The sequence below is a fragment of the Oryctolagus cuniculus genome, chromosome 10 (assembly GCF_964237555.1).
Source record: "Oryctolagus cuniculus chromosome 10, mOryCun1.1, whole genome shotgun sequence".
NCBI classification, from domain to species: Eukaryota; Metazoa; Chordata; class Mammalia; order Lagomorpha; family Leporidae; genus Oryctolagus; species Oryctolagus cuniculus.
This window is the reverse complement of record NC_091441.1, coordinates 76,352,345-76,370,482: the sequence shown is the minus strand read 5'-3', so window position 1 is coordinate 76,370,482 and position 18,138 is coordinate 76,352,345. Positions and strand designations below refer to the sequence as shown.

Sequence of the window (18,138 nt, the reverse complement as noted above, 5' to 3'; positions counted from 1 at the left end):
ACAGCCGGTAAATTCTGACCTTGGCCTGGGGACTGGCACCACCCAAAGTCTCTAACAAATCCTTTCGTGCACTGCGTTATGGAGTTATCACTCCACCGCAAATCTATGCCAGGAGGCAAATAAAGCTTGAAGGCTTGCATTTTACACGTTATATTTTATTGTAATAAACGTGTTGAACTTTTCGTTGGGCACCTACGTGAGCTCCTTTCTTTGGACGCAAGATTTAATTTAATGCCCACAAAATGGTCCTGCAGTGGACAGTATCATCACTCCTGCTTTGCATGTAGGCAAACTACCCCTAAGAAAGTTTGTGTAGCTTTGCTCAGGATCACCATGCCCGTAAGTGACAGGGCCAGATCTCATATCCAGACTGTGGAATTCATTCTCTACTTTCTCAACACTACCTGTATCCGGAGTGATTTTATTCACAGATATTTACTGGGCACAAACAGGACACAGGCGTCCCCGCCCGAGTGGATAGGCTCTGGAGCGCATGGAGAGATGGATAAAACACACGGTGGGGAAGACTCATGGAATAACTGAACCAAGAAGTAAATCCCAGCATGACTGAATCAGACGGAGAGTGGATGGAATGGCGGAAGGGGAAATGAATGAGAGGGGGAATAAGGCAGTGAATGAACGAAGTGGATCTGAATCGGACTTACCGGAACTGAAGCCCCAGCGCCGCTCCGCACGCGGGCGGGTGGGCGTGCGGGCCGCTACTCCACACAGTACGGTAGGCGAGGGCCGCTCCTCCCGGAGCCCCGCTCGCGCTTCCACCCCTCCCTGCGCGCCTCCCTTCCCCGCCTCCTCCGCCGCCGCCGCCCGCCACCCGCCACGACCCCAGTCCCCCGCGGGCGGGCGGAGGAGGCGGCCGCTGCGCTCGTCCTGCCGCCGGACGCGCCGCGATGCGCAGAGGGGCCGCGCCGCCCGGGGGCCGCTGCCGCCGCCGCTGCTCCGCACCATGAGGCTCCGCAGCAAGGCGGCGGCGCTGCTCCTGCTTGCGCTGGCCGCGCTGCTGCTCGCCCTGCTGCCCCTGCGCGCCGGCCGCGCGGAGCCCCCCGCGCCGCCCGCGCGCCCCGTGTCCGCCCCGCAGCGCCGCCCCGCGCCGGGCCCCGCGCGCCTGCCAGAGCCGGGCGCTCTCCCGGGGGCCGGCCCGCCGGGCGCTCCGAGGCGCCGACCCCCGCGCCCGCGCCCCCGAGCTGGCCGCCGGGGCGCGGCGAACCTGGAGAAGTTGGTGAGGTGAGTCGTGGCAACCCCAGATTCCCTCCTGAGGACCTGGGTCTCGCGCCCTCCACCGGTGCCAAGCCCCGGGCAGGTTTTGCGCGGGGCGGTGCACCCCAAGGCTCCCCGCTTTGGGCCGCCAACGTCTATTTCTTCCCCCACTAGAAAGGAAGACCACCGTCGTGGAGTCCCCCCGCGTGCGAAGCACGGAAGACCCGCACGCTGTGGGAGAAATGTCAGGGTCGGGGGGTTGTGCGTTACGGATGTTTTAAGAGTGTCAAGGCCGGGAGTCTTTCTTTTTGCACTATTGCCAACATGCGCCCTTTGTTTAAGTTCTCAAAAGCCATCCCGAAGCGAGAATGCTGTAGCCAAGTCGCCTGTTGCCCCGCAGAGGGTTTTTTTTTTTTTTTTTTTTTTTTTTTTTTTTGCTAAGAAAACTTAGTTCTGATGGAGTTGGAAAAGTGCGATGCTGCCTCGAGGTGAACCTCGAGGCCCGCGTGCTGAACGAAGGTTGATGGCCACCTAGGAGGCTTCTCCGTGCATGGAGTGATGTGGCACGGGCAGGGCGCTGCGCGGGTTTCCTGTGCCTTGTTCTGTGGCAGGCTCGAGTCTGGGCCCAGGGTCCTACAGGAGAACTTGTTGACCTTCGGCATTCTGTGTGGTGCCCTCTATGCCTATGCAGAGCTGAATGCCCCGGGGCTGTGCCTCGCTTGCTGGCTGGGGGCGTTGTACCTTCAGCCCCCGGGGGTTGCTGGAACGCCCGCGGGTTAGGGATTTGCGTCGGGGGTGGGCTTTGTGGTTGAGAGAGCCTTTTAACCCGCCCTTGTTCCCCTCTGCTCTTTCGGAGCCCTCGTTCTAACTGCCTTTGCCGGGGCTCCTTTAATTACTTGAAACGAGCTGAGGAATTCTTTTTTGACCATAATGACTAAGTGTGTTTGGCACTGGGGCTGTAACTAAGAGAAAAGACACGAAACCTCAAGAAGTCGCTGTGTCAGCTTTTGTTTCTCCACGGCCTCAGAGTGACTGTACAGATGGGCACTGACAGGTTTTAGGAGGAGACTGCGTGAGCTGGGGAGTCGCTTGTGACTGTGGACACAGCCCCTTCTGAGATGCGTACACTTTAAAGGAAAACTGGGCATGTATTGCAAGTGTCCTTCCTACCGACTGAGGTTTCTTACAATAGGTCACGTGGTGTTAGGGCTTACCCCAGGTTTAACGTGATTGCTAAGTCTGATGAGACTACTTGCAGTCATGAATACAGACACCTTTTTTTTCTTTTGTAAGAAGATGTATTTATTTGAAAGGCAGAGCTACAGAGAGAGAGAGAGAGAGAGAGAGAAAGGGTAGAGAGAGAGAATCTTCCAGCCACTGGTTCACTCCCCAAATAGCTGCAACAGTCAGGACTGAGCCAGGAGCTTCTTCCAGGTCTCCCACGTGGATGCAGGGGTCCAAGCACTTGGGCCATCTTCCACTGATTTCCCAGGCGCAGTAGCGGGGACCTGGATGGGAAGTAGAGCAGCCAGGGCTCGAACTGGCACCCAGATAGGATGCTGGCATTGTAGGCTGGGGCATTAACCCGCTGAGCCACAGTGCTGGCCCCCAATACCTCTTTCATACAGCTAATAAACACTTGCCAGGGACGCTGCTAACAGCAGTGCATAAACTGGTTGTGGCTAACACTCATGTTCCATACGTGACTGTTACCCACCTCCTCATGCTTAGAAAGTCTGGGCTTCCAACTGTACCAGCATCATCTGGGAACTTGTTAAGAGATGTAGATTCTCAGTTCTGACCCCTAGCTGTCACAGAATCAGAGTGGGGTCAGTAGCTTGTGCCTCATCCCACCCCCCTGTTGTGTCTCCTACATTCCATGGATTGAGAACCTGCTCTGTGACGTCAGCACCAATGCCATCCCTGTTGTACAGAAGAGGGGGCTATTTTCCAAGGCTTAAGCCATTTGCCCAGGGTTCACAGATCGAGGTAGTCTGGGTGGCCTCTTACCTGCTAGGCTGATGTAATAGGTTAGTCGTGCCTGCCATTCATGGTGTAACTGAGACTTTTTTCTTTTTTAAGAAACACCATAGATTTTTGGAACTGTGTCATTCTTCAAGGTGTTGGGGACATTGGGGCGGCGTCTTCTGGTCGCTATCTGAACAAATTGGCTCTGACTAGGAGGAGATCATGAACAGAATCCAAATGGATGTTTCAGGCGAACAGCTGTTTCCGTGAGCCACGGTCCTCCTGAAGCCATTTTTCTTGTGAACATATCTCTTAGATGATCGTAGACATCATGGCCAACACCGCAGGAATAAAGAACAACATTTAAGAAAGAGTGAAAAACAATAACAAAAAGCCGCAGGGCATCCTGAGCTCCAAGGCATAAACACTTGACGTTTTCCGGGACTTGTTCGTTGTTCCTTTTGCTACCTCGTCAGAAACGCAGGAGATTCTGAAGGAGAAGGGAGCATGAGGCTGGGGGGGGGGGGGGTGTCTCTGCGTGGACTCCCTTAGAGCTCTCCGCATCCTGCCTGGGCTACATTTTTGTGGTTTAGGAGGAATTTCATTTAAGGAGGGAAGAGAAAGCCTCATGTTTTCAGAAAACGAGCGCTTTAATCTCTTTCCGTGGCTGGCATCCAGAAGGGATGAAGGCCGCGTGATGTCATTGCCGGGGCCTGGCGAGGGCCAGGCTCGTGGGTGTAGTTAGCAGAAAGCTTGGAGCTGGCTGGATGGGACACTGCCCGCCACCTGCCAGCCGGGCAAAGACAGGACTGCCTTGCGTGCGCTGGGGTACTGCTGGGAGGTTCTGCCCCAGCACTCCTCGATCCACATCTTGTTTTCATTTCCATCAGGATTCCAAGGCCTTGCCTTGGACCCTGCAATTTTATAACTAGTCATTTGTATGCAATCTGGCCAGTGGTGGCTTCCTTCTCTGTATATATAAAGGCAGGAGGTAAGATCTGAGCTTTTCGGTCAAGGAAGGGACCTGCAGACAGACACAGCCCTGGAAGCAGCAGCCCCTGGGCACAGGAGAAATGCAGTCTTCTATTTTGGTTTATTGGTGACTTATACCTGGCTGTCTTCCAAAAAAAAAAAAAAAAAAAATTGAACTTGAGATCTTGTATAGTAAAAGACACATATACAATAAAGCCATTGATGTTGTTATATAAAAAAATGAAAAGTCTGAGAGAGGAAGGGGAAATAAATCCTGTTTGTCAAAAACCAAGGCCACTGTTATTAGGAGGATTACATGTTAATTTAGCCCTAAGCTTCCTGGCAACCATGTCAAAAAGGGAACCGTGACGAGCTGCCTCACGGTTACAGAACGATACGCGGGGAGTTTATCAAGAGCCGATTTTTGTTTTCACGGAACTGAATTCTGAAATGAGAATTTGACTTGGGAGTAGCATTTAGGCTTTAGAAGACTCTCCACCACGCTTCTGAAAACTCCTCTTGGAGGAGGTCGACGCAACTGCTAAGCAGCGCGGTTACAAAAGGTTTTGGCACAGGGAGCCCAACAAGCTGGCTTCTCATCCCAAGCCGTTTCACCGTATTTTCCTTCTCTGAAAAATGAGCCGATCAATCCAAAAGCGTTCTCAGACATGCGTCCAGCCCTGACCCTGGAGGGGTCTGTGGTGAGGCCATCAAGTGTAGCGGCAGAGACCCAACAGCGACTGTCGCACGGCCCTCTGTGCGCTCTCCTGCAAGTTCTCTGTTCCTTACCGAGTGGCTTCCATCCTGCGGCTCTGGCCTATTATTCAGCCCCAGCCCTCTCTGGACTTCCATGTTGGCTTGGATGCGGCTGTCTTCACATACTCACTTGGTTTCTGAGGGGTGCTTGGGCTGCCTGCAGGCCTTAGGGTGTTCCTCTATCGTTTTATCTAACAGTCAGCAAACGTGGATGGTGCATGTAGCCAGGCACTCAGTGTTCAGTTTGTTTTTTTTTTTTTTTTTTTTTTTTTTTGAGAGAGAGAGATCTTCCATCCCATTGTTCACTCCCCAAGTGGCCACAACAGCTGGGACTGGTCCAGGCTGAAACTAGAAGCCAGGATCTGGGTCACCCACGTGGATGCAGGGGCCCAAGCACTTGGGCCATCTTCTGCTGCTTTCCCAGGCACATTGGCAGGGAGCTGGGTTGGAAGTGGAGCATCTGGGACTCGAACTGGCACCCACATGGGATGCCAGCGACTTAGGTGCCAGCTTAACATGAACCTTAATTCTATTCACAATTGGTTTTTGTCGATTGGGTGGTGATTCCCCCCCTCTCCCTCCACGCCGTCCCAGTCAGTGAGCCTTTTTGGTTCTGTCTCAAAATGCAGGCTAGTCCCACCATTTCTACCGCTACCGCTACCGAGTTCCTCATCAGCATTTGGTACTGGGACCACAGCAGTAGCCTCCTGGCTAAGCAGATGTGATTGCACTCTACCGCCCCCTACAGTCCATTTTCTACAAAGCTGCAGGGATCGCTAGACCAGACCAGGTCGGTTGGCTGGCGAAAGCCTTCCAAGGATAGACTGATTTCCCATAACTCACAGCATGGCATTTGCCAGTCGTGGCCTTTAACCTTCACTGGATCTCAAGCCCTTTCAGCTCTCCGACCTCATCTCCTACTGCTCCCCAGCCACTTACTCTGCTTCGGCCACAATGGGCTCTTTACCATAGCAGCACTGCTCTGCTTGGTGCCCGTGCTGGAATGTTCTTAGTTCCCATTGTCCTGTGCCGGCTCCCTCACTCCTTCCAGCACGGTGCTCAGATGGGTCCTCCACAGGACAGTCTTCCTGGCTGCTCGAGGTAGACTGTCTGTCCTCCCTGCCCCCACTGCGGTGTGGCTTATGCTTGTCAGTATATGAACATTGGGGTTTATTTGACCTTCCCCCTTGTGTACCCTTCGTGTCTTATCAATCCCTGTATCATTGGCACCCACAGCATGCATGATCTCATAGTAGGTGCTTGATAAATTTGTGTTGGGAGAACTCAGAAACGACTGTAGCACGCACATGTGTCAGCACCACTTACATCATTAATTATATATTTTGGAAGAGTGACAGAGGAGAAAGAGACAAATCTTTCATCTGCTGGTTTATTTCTCCAATGGCCACAACAGGCAGGGCTGGGCCAAACTGAAGCCAGGAAGCCAGGAACTCCATCTGGATCTCCCTCGTGAGTGGCAGGGACCCAAGGACTTGAACCATCTTGGGGTCTGCAGCCCCCCAGGCACATTAGCAGGAAACTGGATTACATGAAGAGTGGTTGGAAGTTGACCCAGGCCTGTGTGGGATGCAGACATCCCAAGTAGCCCTGTAAGCCACTGTGCCACAGTGTCCACCCCAAGTTTTTCTTTTTAATAGATTTTACTTTTTGAAAAAAGTATCTATTTGAAAAGCAAAGTGAGATATATATATATATATCTGCTGGTTCTCTCCCCAAATGGCTACACTGGGCCAGGTGGAAGCCAGGAGCTAGAAGCTTCTTCTGGGTCTCCCACGTGGGTTGCAGGGATCCAAGCACTTGGGCCATCTTCTGCTGCCTTCCTAGGCACATTAGCAGGGAGCTTCCTTAGAAGCAGAGCAGCTTAGGACCTAAATAGGTGCTGCAGTGTGGGATCCCGACATCACAAGCAGTTGCTTAACCTGCTGTGCCACAAGGCTGGCCCCTAGCAGATTTGATTTTTTGGAGTAGTTTTATATTTACAGAGAAGTTGAGAAAGTACAGTTTTCATGTACTCAGCACCTACACCCCTCTCTTATTATAAATTTCTACCTATGTGATGTACTTTTTTTTTTTGGGGGGGGGGGACAGGCAGAGTGGACAGTGAGAGAGACAGAGAGAAAGGTCTTCCTTTTGCCGTTGGTTCACCCTCCAATGGCCTCCGCGGCCGGCGTGCTGCGGCTGGCGCACCGCGCTGATCTGAAGGCAGGAGCCAGGTACTTATCCTGGTCTCCCATGGGGTGCAGGGCCCAAGCACTTGGGCCATCCTCCACTGCCTTCCCGGGCCACAGCAGAGAGCTGGCCTGGAAGAGGGACAACCGGGACAGAATCCAGCTCCCCAACCGGGACTAGAACCCGATGTGCCGGCGCCGCTAGGTGAAGGATTAGCCTAGTGAGCCGCGGCGCCGGCTATACTTTTTACAATTAGTGAACAAATATCATTCTAAAACTTTATTTGAAAGACAGAGAGAAATGGATAGAGAGAGAGATCTCCCATCTGCTGGTTCACTCTTCAAATGTCCACGACAGCTGGGGCTGAGCCAGGCCAAAGCCAAGAGCTGGGAATTCAATCCAAGTCTCCCATGTGGGTGGCAGGAACCTATGTGTTTGAGCCATCACCTGCTGCCTCCCAGGAAGCTGGAGTGGAGAGTGGAACCAAGACATGAACCCAGGCACTCTGATACGAGATACAGGCGTCCCAAGTAGAAACCTACCCACTGTCCCAAACCCCTTAATGAACAAATGCTGAATTGCTAGATTCCCTTAGTTTTGTCTGATAACGCTTAGTTTTCGTGATAATGCTGGGGTCATGGGTTATTAGGATGAAAGCCATAGAGGTAAAGTGCCATTTTCACCATATCATTTCAAGTACGGTTACCATCCGCATGGCCTATGACTACAAACATTAACCCAGATGGCCTGCCTGGTGGTGTGTGTTAGTTTTCTCTTTTCTTTCCCTTTCCATAAGTACTGTTTGGAAGGAAGTCACTGTGCACAGCATACACCTATGGAGTAGGGAGTTTATTCCCCCACCCCAGGATAGAGTATTTACATGAATTATTTGAAATTCTTTCCTCTCCTCCATTTGGTAGTCTATTCAATCACTTATTAAATCATTGTGGGGCTGGCGCCGTGGCACACTAAGTTAATCCTCTGCCTGTGGCGCCAGCACCCCGGGTTCTAGTCCCGGTTGGGGCGCCGGGTTCTGTCCCGGTTGCCCCTCTTCCAGGCCAGCTCTTTGCTGTGGCCCGGGAGTGCAGTGGAGGATGGCCCAAGTGCTTGGGCCCTGCACCCCATGGGAGACCAGGAGAAGCACCTGGCTCCTGGCTTCAGATCGGCGCAACGCCGGCCGTAGCGGCCATTTGGGGAGTGAACCAACGGAAGGAAGACCTTTCTCTCTCTCTCTCTCTCACTGTCTGTAACTCTACCTGTCAAATAAATAAAAAAAAATATTTTAAAAAATAAATCAATGTGGGCTCATGGACATTTATTTTATCCTTGGGATTATAAGGCACTGGGATTAGTTTGCAGCTGCAAACATTGCTGTTTTGGCCACTAGGAGCTCCTTGGATTGGCTTCTGTGCTCCTGTGATGTAGCCCCTTTAAAGTGCTTTTGGTTTTGTCCTCATTTGTATTTTCTTGAGCACATTCTTATGCTCTGGCAGTCTATGCTGCTCCAAGCTCATCTTGTAGATTTTCTGCCCCAGTCTAGCATCAGCCATTTCTTCACTGAGCCCTGGTTCCTTTTATCAGAGAATATACGAGAAGTCAAGGGTGAAGCTGCAGCTTGTGTTGCTGGTCTCCTGTGTGAGCGCCTGGCCGTTCTTCTTCTGATCAGCTCCCTATTGATGTGCCCAGTGAGGCAGCAGATGGTGGCCCAAGAGCTTGGGCCTTGCCACCCATGTGGGAGACTCTGGATTCCTGTCTTCAGCCTGGCTTAGCCCCAGCTGTTGGTAACCATTTGGGGAGTGAACCAGCGGATGGAGCATCAACCTCTCTCTCTCTCTCTCTCTCTCTGTCCTTCTGCCTTTCAAATAAATCAGTCTTAAACAAAATCAGGATCTGGGGAGCAGACATGCTTGTTGTTAATGGGGTGTCATTCCTGGGGCCCTCACAGCGGCCAGAGCATAACGTGTACGTGTGTGAGCTAACCTGTTGGGTACCCACGTCTCTAGGTGTTTCCCTGTGAAACCATTTCTGCTAACAGGCAAACTTGTGTTCATGCTGCTCTCTGTAACTGCAATGTGTCGCCCCCAGATCATTCTTGCTGCCTTTGCTTGCTTACCTGGGAAAGAGAATGTTTTGTTTTGTTTTAATTCCCGGAAGCCCCAGAAGGAATGTTCTCCCATAGCATTGGCTGTGGTTGGCTTAAATGCCTGTAATTTGGAGAGAATGGGAAAGGCCAACTCAGGACTTATCCCAGGCAAGGCCCCCTCTTTGACTTAGCCAAGGCCACTCAAGCCACCTAGGGGAGCACAGTGTGGTCGACACTGAGACTGGCTCCTGACCCTCTACCCACTCCCCCATGCCCTCCTTGCTGCGTAGACCACTGCTGCAAGGGGTGGACTCAGCCCACCACCCTTTTCCTGTGTAGGCTTTGTGGATCCCAGACTAAGCCCATCAACATTCATTTCTCGGACAGTGGTGATTGGTCCATAGGTATCACATGACCCAGGCTGGCCCACACACTGAGAAGGGGAGGACTTGTTCCACAGAGGACTCTCTTCTACACAGACCCACAGCCCTGGCTGCTTCTGCGATCCCATGGGAACCAGTTTCAGGAAGAAGCCATCCCTTGGGCAGTAGAGTGGAGAAAGGATGATAATACAGGTCTTTGAGGACACCACGGAATCTTGGATTTGGCAAACCCTGAGGCCTGCTCTATCTCTTGGGCCCTGGTCCATTTGGAGTTGAGGTTCCTGTTATTTGCATCCCAAATCATCTTAGCTGGATGAGAGGGTTTTTATAAGTCAACATCAAGGGGCTGTTGACGAAGCGAAAGGGGCGCACAGGGAAATGAGCATCCACTATGCCCTGAGCAGTCTTTTTGTGCCCCAGGCTGATGTATCAGGGTAGGTTCCTGGGCCCTGTTGGAGACTTTCCTTAGGGAGTTGTAGAAATCAGCGTCAGAGACCTAAGGGAACAGCACTGAGTGGCCGCTGTTTCTGGAGGCCGAAGCTGGGCTGTGTGAATGCCAGGAATTGTGTCTGTATGTCCAGCACGTGGAGCAGGCTGGTCTGGAGCCAGGATGGGCTGGGGAGATGAGAAGCAGTGGAACAACTCGGGCAGGCTGGGGGCAGCTCCTGCTGGCGGCCCCGGGAGCAGCTGCTGCCTTTTGCCGACTGTGCTGTTCCAACCTTTTGGAGATTCCATGATATAACGAGTTCCCCCTTTTTCTTTTTCTTTTTTTTTTTTTTTATTTTTTGACAGGCAGAGTGGACAGTGAGAGAGAGAGACAGAGAGAAAGGTCTTCCTTTTGCCGTTGGTTCACCCTCCAATGGCCGCCGCGGCCGCTGCGCTGCGACCGGCGCACTGCGTTGATCCGATGGTAGGAGCCAGGAGCCAGGTGCTTTTCCTGGTCTCCCATGGGGTGCAGGGCCCAAGCACCTGGGCCATCCTCCACTGCACTCCCTGGCCACAGCAGAGAGCTGGCCTGGAAGAGGGGCAACCGGGACAGAATCCGGTTCCCCGACCAGGACTAGAACCCGGTGTGCCAGCGCCGCTAGGCGGAGGATTAGCCTAGTGAGCCGCGGCGCCGGCCGATGTTCCCCCTTTTTCTTAATCTAGGTGGGTGGGTGTGTGTTTCTGTCCCTTGCCATCAAAGGGTTCTGATTAAGTTGGATACGTAGCACCTGCTTTGAGCTCTTTTACTGACTTTCGGTCAGTAGTAGCCATGTTAACATTTTTCCTCTACAAACTCACAATCTTTGGAAGAAAACCTGAAAACACAATTGGTTTCCTTCCTCCCCTCCCCTCCCCTCCCCTTCCCTCCGCTTCCCTTCCTTTTTATTTGAAAGGCAGATTTAAAAGAGGCAGAGGCAGAGAGAGAGAGGTCTTCCATCCGCTGGTTCACTCCTCAATTAGCCACAATGGCCAGAACTGTGCTAATCTGGAGCCAGGAGCTTCTTCTGGGTCTCCCACATGGGTGTAGGGGCCCAAGAATTTGGGCCATCTTCTACTGCTTTCCCAGGACACAGCAGAGAAGTGGATGGGAAGTGGAGCAGCTGGGACTCAAACCGGCGCCTATATGGGATGTTGGCACTGCAGGCGGCGGCTTTACCCGCTCCGCCACAGCGCCGGCCCCCACATTTGGTTTCTTTAGGAATGCTTCTCTTCACATTATAATCCACTGTGAGAAAATGTGAGAAAAAATTGTGGTATCTATATTTTAGTACAATTTAGAAGTTATTAAAAAAAAGAGACCTCGTTGAAGATAGAATTCATTTTACATTCCTTCTAAATACTCCTGAGCATTTTATTTATTTCACATTATGAGCTTGTGAAAACTGCTTTGGGAAAAAGAATTTTCTTGACTTGGTACCTTTACTGGGAGTCCTTAATGTTGTGCCAACGAAGTGTGACTTTGATATATTTAAATGCTATGGTTTGCTGATCCCCTATCGATTTTTTTAAAAAAGATTTATTTATTTATTTGAAAGAACTCCAGAGAGAGGGAGAGAGATCTTCCATCTGCTGGTTCACTCCACAGATGGCTGTAACAACCAGGGCTAGGCCAGGCTGAAGCCAGGAGCCAGGAACTCCATCCGGGTCTCCCACAAGAGTGCAGGGGCCCAAGCACTTGGGCTGTCTTCTGCTGCTTTCCCAGGCCATTAGCATGGAACTGGATCAGAAGTGGAGCAGCCAGAACTCAAAACTGACACCCATATGAGATGCTGGCATTGAAGGTGGCTTTACCTGCTATGCCACAGACACCCCCCCCCCCCCCCCCCCGGTCAATTTTAGCAACACAAAAGATGAGTCAATATATATGGATATATATGGTAGACTTGAGTATCTAAGCTTTACGTAAGTAAACAACAATAGAAAACATGCAAACCCTTTATGGGTGAGAACACTGTGGGCCAGAGAAGTAAAGTAATAATGTACACAGAGCGCCCAGCACAGGGCTGGCTCATGGGCCTCACTCCCCAAGGATTCTCTGTTGTCCTTACTATTGTTGTCTATGGCTGTCTCATCATTTAAGAACTGAATTGTGGCTGGTGCCGCAGCTCACTAGGTTAATCCTCCGCCTCGCGGCCCAGGCACACCAGGGTCTAGTCCCGATCGGGGCGCCGGATTCTGTTCCGGTTGACCCTCTTCCAGGCCAGCTCTCTGCTGTGGCCAGGGAGTGCAGTGGAGGATGGCCCTGCACCCCATGGGAGACCAGGATAAGTACCTGGCTCTTACCATCAGATTAGCGCGTTGCGCCGGCCGCGGCGGCCATTGGATGGTGAACCAACGGCAAAGGAAGACCTTTCTCTCTGTCTCTCTCACTATCCACTCTGCCTGTCAAAAACAAAAACAAAAACCTGAATCATTACTAACCCCACTCACTAGCAGTGTGACCTTGACCAGGTCAGGCCTTCCCAGCATACCTTGATTTTTCTCAGCAGTTCAATGATGAAATAAGATAATGCAGGTAGCATACTGCCACAATGCAGATGACAGAAGAAACTGGCAAGCAGGAGTTCAGTGCACTGGTTAAGATGCTACTTGGGATACCCACATTCCCTATGGAGTGCCTGGGTTCCACTTCCAGCACCCTGGGAGATGGCAGGTGGATGGCTCGAGGCGTCAGATCCCTGCAAGCCACGCACGTGGGAGACCTCGAGTGAGTTACCAGCTCCTGGTCTCAGCCATGTCCCACCCCCTGGCTGTTCCAGGCATTTGGGGAGTGATCCAGCTGATGGAGGATTGTGTGTGTGTGTGTGTGTGTGTGTGTGTATACGTGTGCCTTTCAAATACATTTATTAAAATAAAGAGGGACTGGCCGGTGCCACGGCTCACTTGGCTAATCCTCCGCCTGCGGTGCCTGTACCCCAGGTTCTAGTCCCGGTTGGGGCGCCAGATTCTGTCCTGGTTGCTCCTCTTCCAGTCCAGCTCTGTGCTGTGGCCCAGGAGGGCAGTGGAGGATGGCCCAAGTGCTTGGACCCTGCACCCGCATGGGAGACAGGAAGGAAGCACCTGGCTCCTGGCTTCAGATCAGCGCAGCGCACCGGCCGTAGCAGCCATTGGGGGGTGAACCAACGGAAAAGGAAGACCTTTCTCTCTGTCTCTCTCTGTCTCTCTCTCACTATCTAACTCTGCCTGTCAAAAATAAAAATTAAAATAAAATAAAAAGGGACTGTCATCAAATGACAGCAGGGGCTAAGGTGCGGGTTCACCAGGCTGTCTGGGGAGGCGGTGACTTGAGGAAATGACTGGGCCTTGAGGCTGTGGCTCGTCTTCGGTGACAGGCCCATCCCGGCTCCTGCCGGTCCTTAACAAACAGAGGGAATGCAGGAGGTCAGTGGACCCTCCCCACTCTTCAAGAGGAGACCTGGGGAGTTTCTGCAGTCCTGGCCACCGGCAGCGTTGCTGTCTACTCCGGGGCCGCTGTTGCCCAGCTTGGGAAAGCCGGGAGTGAGAGGGGATTCTCGGGGCGTCTGGAGGTGTTCTCAGAGAAGCTTATGCAGCAGTTGGCCGCAGACACTGCTCCGCGAGGGGCCTGAGCCTCTGCTTGGGCTTCAGTCCTCATGCTCAGTAGTTCTTCTCCCACTTCTGTGAGAACTACAGGGACGCCAGTTGTCCAACCCCTGGCCCGGGAGTCCCAAGCCTTAGTTTTCGAGTATCAGATGTTCTCCAGGGGGACGTGGGTTAATGGAAATTGAGGTTAAAGTCTGAGAATTTTCTCACAGTTTTTGTACTAAAATGTTTTTTGAAAAGTAAAAAAAAAATTTTTTTTTTTTTTGGCAGGCAGAGTTAGACAGTGAGAGAGAGAGACAGAGAGAAAGGTCTTCCTTCCGTTGGTTCACCCCCCAAGTGGCTGCTATGGCCAGTGTGCTATGGCGATCTGAAGCCAGGAGCCAGGTGCTTCCTCCTGGTCTCCCATGCAGGTACAGGGCCCAAGGACCTGGGCCATCCTCCACTGCCTTCCCAGGCCACAGCAGAGAACTGGACTGGAAGAGGAGCAACTGGGACAGAATCTGGCACCCCAACCGGGACTAGAACCCGGGATGCCGGTGCTGCAGGAGGAGGATTAGCCTAGTGAGCCGCAGTGCCGGCCTAAAAAATTTTTTGAAGTGTGAGAATTTGAAAAAGTATGCAAACCCTTCAAGTCTGGTTTGAAGTAGGCAGAGTTAAGTAGTGTTGAAACTTAAAATAACACGTGATTTTAAAAAATAATTTATTTGTTGAAAGTCAGTGAGAGAGAGAGACAGAGACAGAGAGCGAGATCTTTTGTCTACTGGTTCACTCCCCCAATGGCCACAACAGCCGTGTCTGGGCCAGGTAAAGCTAGGAGCCAAAAACTCAATCCGGGTCTCCAGCGTGGATGGCAGGGACCCAAGAGCCGTTTTCTTTTGCCTTCCCAGGACACATTAACAGGGAGGTGGACTGGAAACAGAGCAGCCAGAACTCCAACTGGCACTGTGTTATGGGATGCCGGCATTGCCAATGGCAGCTCCACGCACTGCCCCACAACACTGGCCCCAGCAGATGCTTTTTGTTGTCTTGCCTAGCTTGGTTTTGGTCTGAACATAACATATTTAGAGAAAAATGATGAACTACAAGTTACTAATGACAATGTTAAGTAATATTTCATGGTGTCCTAAAATATGCCAGGAACTATGTTAAGCACTTCACCGTATTAGTTCACGTAAGCTTCATAATGATCTAAGATGTAGGCACTATTATGGGATAGGTCAGAACTCTTTCGGTTGTCAAGTGATAGAATCCCAGCCCACCTGTTTGTGTCACTTACCTATACAAGGGTGTTCACGGGCTCACAAGCCTGGAAGGAGTACGGAGAGCCGGCTTCAGCCGCGGGTGTGTCCAGGGTTTCTAACCATCTTGCCTCCCTTCTCTGGTTCTGTTTTCTTCTGCCTGGGCAACACCTTCAGGCCAGTTCTCTCCACCTGACTGTCCCCAACAGGTGTGGGTTTACCTCTTCCTCCTTTTGTAACCCCTGAGGGAAAAGGCTCATGGCCACCTCTGCTGACCTGACTTGGATCACATGGCCACAGCTGCGACATTTGCTTGCTGCTGGCAGGATGGGGGATGGGGAGTTGGATGATTCAGCTCCTCCAAGTCTCATGGACCAAGAACAGAAGAGAAGAGGTTCCCTCACCACCCCTGAAAAAACAAACAAAAACTGAGCTGCTCCTACCAGGGAGTCCTGGAAACAGCTGCCAATATGAAACACCAAAACCAGAAGCAGATATCCCACTTTACACCAAGAAGCAGTCGGTAGGCCAGCTTTACATATAGGGAAGTTCAGGGTTACAGGTGGTTGAGAGGCAGGCACTGTGGTATGGTGAGTTGACCCACTGCTTGGCATCCAAGCTACTCCACCTCCGATCAGGCATCCTGGGAGGTGGCAGATGGTGGCTCAGGTACCACCTGGGAGACCAGGATCAAGTTCCCGGCTCCTGGCTTTGGCCTGGCACAGCCCCTACTATTGCAGGCATTTGAGGAATGAACCAGTGGACGGAAGATTCTCTCTCTCTCTGCCTTTCAAATGAATAAATAAATAAATCTTAAATAGTAGTTGAAGCATTTTCTAGAACAGATAGCCACGTGGCAAACCTAGAATTTGAAGGCATGTCCATGTTTCTAGAGTGAAATTGCAAACCACCGTGCTGTACATCTCAAAATCTAAACCACATGGTTGCTTCCTGGAATCCCTTTGGAGAAGATCTCTTTGGTTTAAAAAGTCTATTTTTTTTTTTTTTTTACAATTAAAGATCGTTCATGTTTGTAAGGGAGAAAAAGTTATAAAAATGATTCCATTAGAGATTTTTAAAAAGTTTTTTATATGCACACGCCCACATATATGGGGTATATTACTCTGGAAGACAAATGTTAACAGTGGCTGTGGAGTTGGAACTAGGGGTACCCCCCACTTTTACTTGCCTATACTTTGCAATTTTCTATGATGAGTATGTGCATTATTTATTAATTTATAAGGCAACTTATATAAATTAAACAAATAGAAATTGTTTGCCTGAGACTTAGGAGGATGGAAGTTGATTGGAAAGACCATTTTTTCCTCTCTTCTCTTCGAGTTGGTAACTCCTTGCTGCTCTTTTTCCAAAAATGAGGAGGAAAGGCCCCTTTGCATCCTCTGGAATCCTCATCTCATTCCTATCCCCTGTATGTCAGCAGTCATTTATTTCAAACTAGCACTGTGGGTTCATGTTTTAAAAATCTCAATCACATCTTAATTAAGGAGAGAAGAGGGGGCTGGAGAAACAGAGTATCTATGTGTCAGGAGCAATCAGACAGGAAAAAAAGGAATTGAGGATTAGTGCAGGCACCAGCCTAGAGTTTCAGAAGGAGATAAATCAACACGAGTGTGAATGACCTCAGCTAACGGCAGAGAGCTGCTGGAGTTTTCGCAGTAGGAGTTGCACCCTGCAAGGGGCATCCAAGGGCGGCTGCGAGCCGGGGCTTAAATCCAGTCCGTGCTGCATTTGCAGAGAGGGCTCTCCGTGATCACTTGTGTGTGTCCCCAAAGCCGATATGATGAAACACACGGCGTCTGAAGTCTAGCCCCCCAGGTTTGGATCCTGGCTGCGACACTCGCTTACACTGAAGCATGTGTGTATGTGTGTGTGTGTGTGTGTACACAGTGGTGTCCCGAAGCTCGCATGTAGACACACACGTAATTGCCAGTCTGTGGGCCTCCACACCTACTATGCATTAGACCTAGACTTTACTTAGGACCACAGCCATGGTACAGAGATCATGAACGGGACCAAATATGTACTAGTCATAATTAAATGCATTTATCAACTCATTTTATTAAGCCCCCTGCCCTGTCAACTTTTTGGCACTCTGTTGCCACTGTTCATACAATAGCATGTCTTCAAGACGTATGTGAGCTTTTCTGTCTGCAAAGATTAATGATATTTGACTTAACTCCAAACCATGGGTCATTAAAAGTGATTTAGCTGTTAGTGGAGTCCTTAGTGTCGGGTCTGGGTTCTGAGTAGAAGGCTCTGTAGTCACAGCTTCCATGGGGGAAATTTCTTGGCAAGGGATTCCTGTCTTCCAGAGCCCGTGGTCTGCAGGGAACTTTCTTAGCAGATGCTCAGTTGCCAGTGCCTGGTGAGGATACAGTGACCCTTCGCCAGACTGTTTCTAGGGGCTGTGTAAGGTGTTTCCGTTCCCCGAACCACTGCTCTGGTCTCATTTACAGACCTTTCCCACATTAAAGAATGCAGCAGATTCATCTTGTAAGAGACTGCACAATGGCAGAGGAGGCGACATTGTGGTGCAATGTGTTAAAGCCACAGCCTGTGACAACTGCAGCCCCTTGCAGAGTGGCTGCTCTGCTTCTGATCCAGCTCCCTGCTAATGTGCCTGGGAAGGCAGCAGAGGATGGCCCAAGTGCTTGGGCCCCTGCCATCCACGTCGGAGACCCTGATGGTGTTCCAGGTTCCTGGCTTTAGCCTGGCCCGGGCCTGGCCATTGCAGCCATTTGAAGAGTGAACCAGCAGGTGGAAGATTCTGTCTCCACTCCACCCCCATCTTCCCCTTCCCCCCCACTCCGTAACTCTGACTCTCAAATAAATAAAATCTTTTAAAAGAAGATTGTGCAAAGCAGGAGAACTCCACTCATTTCTTCTTCCCCTATGGTGAGAATATTCAGCTTCCTAAAAATCCATCTTCCACCGTTTTTCCCCAAATACACGCATGTTTTCTCCACTAAACAAAGAAGTTGCCAACAGCACGGTTTGGGGCTGTAATTTAAGGAAGTGTGGTTTTTCCATCCAGCTCCCACTGCGGGCGCTGGCCCACATGGCAGCATCAGGTTGACCCGAGTTAATTTAGCTTGTCAGTGAAGGAGAGGCAGTGATAAGAGGGAGCAGGAGACGGCAGAGAAGAGGGTCTGAGTGGAACCAATTACTCGCTTTAATAATTCAGTGTGTTTTGCGGTAATAGACTACAAAGTAAATAGCACTACACATAAATGCCGTATTTCATTATTTATACACTCCAGAAATT

General features: G+C 51.0%; 1 protein-coding gene across 1 annotated transcript in view; it reads left to right on the top strand.

Annotated features, from left to right (window-relative positions):
• Positions 1–814: 814 nt before the first annotated feature.
• GXYLT2 (glucoside xylosyltransferase 2) overlaps positions 815–18,138 on the top strand; it is a 100,024-nt gene continuing 82,700 nt past the window's right edge. The window contains exon 1 of the mRNA XM_051851472.2: positions 815–1,242. Within this exon, the coding sequence (XP_051707432.1) occupies positions 965–1,242 (278 nt within the window). The 5' untranslated portion in view covers positions 815–964. The remainder of the gene's footprint in view (positions 1,243–18,138) is intronic.